The sequence below is a fragment of the Narcine bancroftii genome, unplaced genomic scaffold (genome assembly GCF_036971445.1).
Source record: "Narcine bancroftii isolate sNarBan1 unplaced genomic scaffold, sNarBan1.hap1 Scaffold_31, whole genome shotgun sequence".
Taxonomy (NCBI): Eukaryota; Metazoa; Chordata; class Chondrichthyes; order Torpediniformes; family Narcinidae; genus Narcine; species Narcine bancroftii.
The window spans coordinates 1-5,669 of NW_027212047.1; the positions used below are offsets into that span (position 1 = coordinate 1).

Consider the following 5,669-nt stretch of genomic DNA (forward strand, 5'->3'; position numbering starts at 1 on the left):
AGAAAAAGGAGCAAGAGTCTGCCATCCGGCCTGTCGAACCTGCTCTGTTATTCAATATGATGACAAACTCATCTCTTCTTACCTGCCTTTATCTATCCAACCATATCTTATATACATTTACTGAGGTCGCATCCACTGCTTCAATGGGCAGCAAATTCCCCAGTTTCACCACCCTCTGGGAAAAGCAGTTCTCCTCATTTCCATCCCCCCCCCCCCAAATCTACCCTGGATCTTGAGCCTATGTCCCCTAGTTCTGGTGTTCTCTACCCATGGGAACAACTTACCTGCCTCAATCTTACCGATGCCTTTCATTATTTTATGTTTCTATAAGATCCCCTCTCAGTCTTCTAATTCCAGCAAGTACAATCCCAGATGGCTCAATCTCTCCTCCCTTCATTCCTGGTGAACCTCCTCCAAAGCCAGTCCATCCTTCCTGGAGTAAGGAGACCAGAATTGCATGCAGTGCTCCAGATGCGGCCTCACCAGGACCTTGTCCAGTTGCAGCATAACCTTCCTGCTCCTAAATTCAATCCCTCTAGCAATGAAGGCCAACATTTCATTTGTCTTGACAGCCTGCTGCACCTACAAACCAACCGTTTGTAATTCATGCACAAGCATTCCCTAGTCCTTCTGCATGGCTTGCCATTTAAATAATAATTTGATCTTCCCGTCTATCTCGTTCTATCCTTGCCTGCCACTACAACCTTGTCTATAATTCATTTGCCAACATTGCACTCCATCTGCCAGATCCTTGCCCAATATCTTTCTCTCCGCAGCCTCTCCGTATGCTCTACACAATTTGCTTTTCCACTCAATTTAGTATCATCAGTAATCTAGATACACTACACTCTGTCCCCCCTTCCAGATCGTTTATGTATTCTGCGAACAGCTGTGGGCCCAGTATCGACCCCTGCAGCACCCCGCTCACCACCACAGAAAACCATCCCTGCACCCCAACTCTCTGCTTTCTATTAGTTAACCGATCATTTCTCCTCATCATTCATCCTTATTTTTTGTACAAGTCTTTTCTGCAGCACATTGTGGAACGCCTTCTGGAAATCCAGGTGAACACCATCCATCTGCTCCTGTCTATCTCATTCTATCCTTGCCTGCCACTACAACCTGGTCTATAATTCATTCGACCCTGAGGGCTTTTCCCAATTTTGGCATCCATCTTTTTAATGGTAACACTCTGATATCCCCGTCCTCTCCCTGAAATGAGCAACTGATTCTTCTTACAGAATAAATCATATTAATTAAGAGTTCAGCAAAATCTTCCAGCTCCATGCACAGATTGCCACTTTGGTCCCTAATGGGCTCAACTCAGAGAGAAACCGTACATCAACATTTCAGGCTGGGACCCTTTTGCTTTTCCTGGATACCCTCTTTATTTATAGCATGGTTGAAGCCAATTCTGTGCCGCCCAATTACACCCAAATTAACCTTCAACCCCAGTATGCTTTGAAGGGTGGGAGGAAACCAGAGCACCTGGAGAAAACCCACGCAGGTCATGGGGAGAATCTGCCCTTCAGACAGCGGCAGATTCGAACCCAGGTCTCTGGTGCTGAGATAGTGTCATGCTAACTGCCCTGCCCTCTTGTTCTTAATATACTGATCAAATGCCTTGGTATTTTCCTTAATTTTCTCTTCCCAGTCATCATTCATACCTCCTAATTTCTTGACCCAAATAAGTTCTGCGCTCTGAAAGGACCTCAACTGTTTTCAGTTCTTGTGCAACTCTCAAATTTAGGAAAAAAATTATTTCCCACACATTTCAAAGCACACCACAGCTAAAACAAAAGCCACATTTGGCAAATCGCTCGCTCGCAGCGACCCTGCCAAAATCCAGACGATCAGGTTTGTGGCTCAGTTGGATGCTGAGAACTAGATGAACTCCAACATCCCACATGCAATTAATTCAGTGAGATGGTTAGAAGAAGTTATTATAAAAATAATTTAAAATAAGGAATTGGACGACCACTGGGAGAAGCAGGAGTGGGCATGGGGTTAAAAAAAACTGCACTGGAGAGGAATCAATAGAAGTCGGTCCCTTCGCAACCAAACCAAAAAAAAGACACTACCTCTTCATTGAACAATTTACTGGTTTCCTTCTTGATTGGATCCAGATACTGGACTTGACCTGCGGAGAAGCCAACTACAAGCGAGACACTGTCAGGTGTGGCAGTAAACTGGTTAAAATCATGGCAGGTGGGCTGCGTCCCTTTGTATATACGCTTGTCAATGGGTTTACTTAGGTCTGCTGCCTGGGGAGAATAGAAAAGACCTGCTTTTAGTCAAGGCAGTGCTGAATCTCAGCGCAAGCAATTAAACTTTACGACCTGTCACTGACTAGTTGAACCCAACCTGACATAACACAAATGTGCTGGAGAAATTCAGCAAGTCACACAACTGAAAGCAAAAGAAACAGAGCAACAGGCCCTTCTGGCCCACAAGCCCGTGCTGTCCAATTACACCCAATTAACATACAGCCCCCGTACATTCTGGAGGGTGGAGGAAACAAGCACCCAGAGGAAAGCAACACATTCATGGGGACAGCATACAAATTCCTTACAGGCAGCAAACCTGGGTCATGGTGATGTCATGACGTTCCTCAATTGGAGGAACCGCACCTTACGTTCTCTCTCAGTAGCCTCCAGTTAGATGGCATCAATATTGACTGGCAATTTCTGTTATTCCCCCTTCCCCTCATCCCTGTCTCCCTTCATTTGCTATCTGCCCCCTTCCTTTTCTCTCCCCCATCACTTTTCACCCCCCCCCCCCCACCTGTTTGCCTGTGTTCCTCCTCCCCCCACACCTTTTTACTCGGGTGTCTGCCCAACTTTTCGACACTCCTCAGGCCCAAAATGTCAATAGCCTTTTGTTTTGTATGGATGCTGCAAGACCTGCTGAGTTCCTCCATGTGGATGACACTAGATTCCAGCCAATGCAGACTTCTGGTTTACTTCTAACCTGTCGGTGCCAAGATGGGAAGTTGAAATTGTAAATAAGGAGTAAATTGCATCCATTTGAAAAATAAGCATACTCTAAATACTGTTTACCTTCAAAACTCCAAACACGTTCTGAACATAGCCTTTTGGTCCTACAAATATTACCAATCCTATCTTCCTCAGTTGTAATTCACGAACCAGGTCGTCAGTATTTCTGGCATTTTGATACAACTTTCACCAGATGCTTTCTGACTCACTGACTTCAGTTTTTCCCCCACTCTCTTCATTTCACTCCACATTGTTTTTGCAATCATATAATTCTGCCTTTACATATTCCCCCCCTCCAGATTTGTTCCCCATTCACACCTTTCGCCTTCACTCTCCCCTTAATGATGCCTGCCAGTACCCTCGCGCAATTCCACAGTGGGAAGCACAGTCATCTTTCAAGTTCAAACCCACTCAGGTGGGTTTTTTTTTAAAACCTGCTGCACTTTAACAAATGCTTCACCCCCACATTATTGGCCTGTCAGCAGATGCTCCCAGCACCTGAACCACCCCAGTTAGAGCCCAAACTTAGGCAGCACACTCTTATTTCTTTATACAACTTATACAGGTTTGTGTGTGTATAAAATAGTAACATACATATACACTATTCACACATATACTACAATGTACATCATACACTATGTATATATATATATATATACACGTTAACACTATCCAAATACACCCAACACACCCTCCACCCCTGACCCTTGCTGTCCCCCCTCAAGAATACCATGTCCCCTTGTGTGACCTCCATCACGTGACAACTGTGAAGGGAGAATGGGCTTGGTGTCCCCACAGCCCCAGCCCGTTCATGCCGACCCTGGAGCGTTCCATCACTGCCCCTGCTCCCACCACCCCCACATCCTGCCCTGCCCCTCTCCTCCTCCATCCTTGCCCCCGCCCTCATTGACCTCCCCTCCACCCTGCCCCCTCCCCTTTACTCCTGCTCCCTCTCCCCTTTACTCCTGCCCCCTCTCCCCTTGCCCCCTGCCCCCCTCCCCCTTGCCCCCCTGCCCCCCTCCCCCTTGCCCCCCTGCCCCCGCCCCCTGCCCCCGCCCCCGCCCCCTGCCCCCGCCCCCTGCCCCTGCCCCCGCCCCCTGCCCCCCCCTCCGCCCCCCCCTCCGCCCCCTGCTCCCCTCCCCCGTGACCCCGCCTCACCTGCCTGGGCCCCCGGTACAGATAGAGGTAGAGCTCGCGGCCCACGTTGAAGCAGATGCGCTCGCCGCTGCCGGCCGGTCCGGGCATGGTGACCACGGACACCCGCACGGGGTGGGTGCCCTGCGCGGTGCTGAGGGGTAGGCGGCTGGGGCGGCTGTACTCCGCCAGGCTCAGCAGCTGGTAGGCGCCCTCCCGGGTGCGGAACAGCGACTTCACCTCGTTTAACTCCTTGCCCCCGGTCTCGGCCGCCATCTTCCGCCGGCGCCGCCCGCCCACGCCCCGCTTTGGCCCGACCTCCGGCGACAGCGCCACCCTCCTCCCCGGCCGCCGGCGACAGCGCCACCCTCCTCCCCGGCCGCCGGCGACAGCGCCACCCTCCTCCCCGGCCGCCGGCGACAGCGCCACCGTTCGCCTCAGCGCATCTCTCCAGTTCTCTGCAGATCCCAGCCTGAATCACTTTGGCCAACAAAGATTTTTGCTTCCTGAACACTTTTGGGTCCATTTTATGGATTTTGGGCTGCTGATCACAAAAATTATCTTAACATTTTGCTATCTTGTCCCATTTTTCTTAGATATTTCCTGTCATATTGTAAGTCCACTTCAAGCAGAGAAAACCATGAAGTGCGACACATCATTCAAAATTCATTCTCTGCATTCACACTTGGACTCCTTCCCCACTGATCTTGGTGCCGTCAGTGACGAACAGGGTGAAAGGTGTCACCAGGAAACCATGACCATGAAATCCATCAGTGCCAGCGGCTATTGTTGGACACTGACATGAGAGGCATCAGATGCTGAGTACAAATGAAAATCAGTGGCAAAACATTTTTAGGTCAGTTGAACTAACGCAATGTATCAGCGTCATTATGTGATTAAACATGCTAAATTCAATAAAAAAATTGTTTCTCCAATGGAAACGGATGCAGACTGACCACCCTGAGATGCCTCTCAGAATCTTGTTGACCTCGATTAAGTCGGTGGCAGCACATTTTTCCCTCTTTTCCACTTCAAGCGGTTACAGGCCTGAAATTGTCAGCAGTGGGGATGCTCCACATTTTCCAGGAGACCTTGAATCTTTTCCCTGTAGTACCCTCCCACTCCAGAGCTCGGAAGAGAATGCCATTTCTGGGGAGTCTGATGCTGGCAACACCAGTTCAACTTTGGTGACAGAGGTGTCATTAGGATCTCACTGCTGGGTATGACAGTGTTTCAGAGGAGAGCGCTGATGATATCCAGTGGAGGATTTTGCAGACAGTCTCAGTGGGGTCGACCCATGCCTGGAAGTGTCTGCTGATGGTGCCCATCTCCTGCAAGGCTCCTCTGCATTGGAGAGACAGGGCACAGACTGGGAGGTCACTTCATGGATCGCTCTGCCGCCGCAATACTGGGGATCTCCCAGTGTCCACCCCTTTAATTCCCCATCCCATTCCCTTCCTGACTTGTCTATCCATGGTCTCCTGCATGGCCAGACTGAGTCCACCCGTAAATTGGAGGAACCACACCTCATCTTCCTCC

At 49.7% G+C, this 5,669-nt stretch overlaps 1 protein-coding gene and 1 long non-coding RNA gene across 4 annotated transcripts; one reads left to right on the forward strand and one right to left on the reverse strand.

Moving 5' to 3' along the window:
• Positions 1-230: 230 nt before the first annotated feature.
• Positions 231-4,448, reverse strand: LOC138750950 (WD repeat-containing protein 20-like). 3 transcript variants are annotated; one of them, XM_069913055.1, is made up of 3 exons: positions 4,155-4,448; positions 2,904-2,970; positions 2,168-2,264 (listed from the first exon to the last, which is right to left on the reverse strand). In XM_069913055.1, exons 1-3 carry the CDS (start codon positions 4,404-4,406, stop codon positions 2,248-2,250), a joined length of 336 nt encoding a protein of 111 aa, XP_069769156.1. In that variant the 5' UTR covers positions 4,407-4,448; the 3' UTR covers positions 2,168-2,247. The 3 variants fall into 3 exon arrangements, with proteins under 3 accessions (XP_069769155.1, XP_069769156.1, XP_069769157.1); XM_069913054.1 differs by lacking the exon at positions 2,904-2,970 and having other exon boundaries at positions 231-2,264; XM_069913056.1 differs by lacking the exon at positions 2,904-2,970 and having other exon boundaries at positions 2,168-2,260.
• Positions 4,153-5,071, forward strand: LOC138750951 (uncharacterized). The gene is made up of 2 exons (XR_011349627.1): positions 4,153-4,265; positions 4,727-5,071. It is a non-coding gene; the product is annotated as an uncharacterized lncRNA (long non-coding RNA).
• Positions 5,072-5,669: the final 598 nt, after the last annotated feature.

Excerpts from the sequence above, each read along its gene's own strand:
- LOC138750950 (XM_069913054.1), bottom strand. The coding sequence starts at position 4,406 with ATGGCGGCCGAGACCGGGGGCAAGGAGTTAAACGAGGTGAAGTCGCTG. Across the intron at positions 2,265-4,154 it reads TGTACCGGGGGCCCAGGCAG|GCAGCAGACCTAAGTAAACC; the intron begins GTGAGGCGGGGT and ends TATTCTCCCCAG.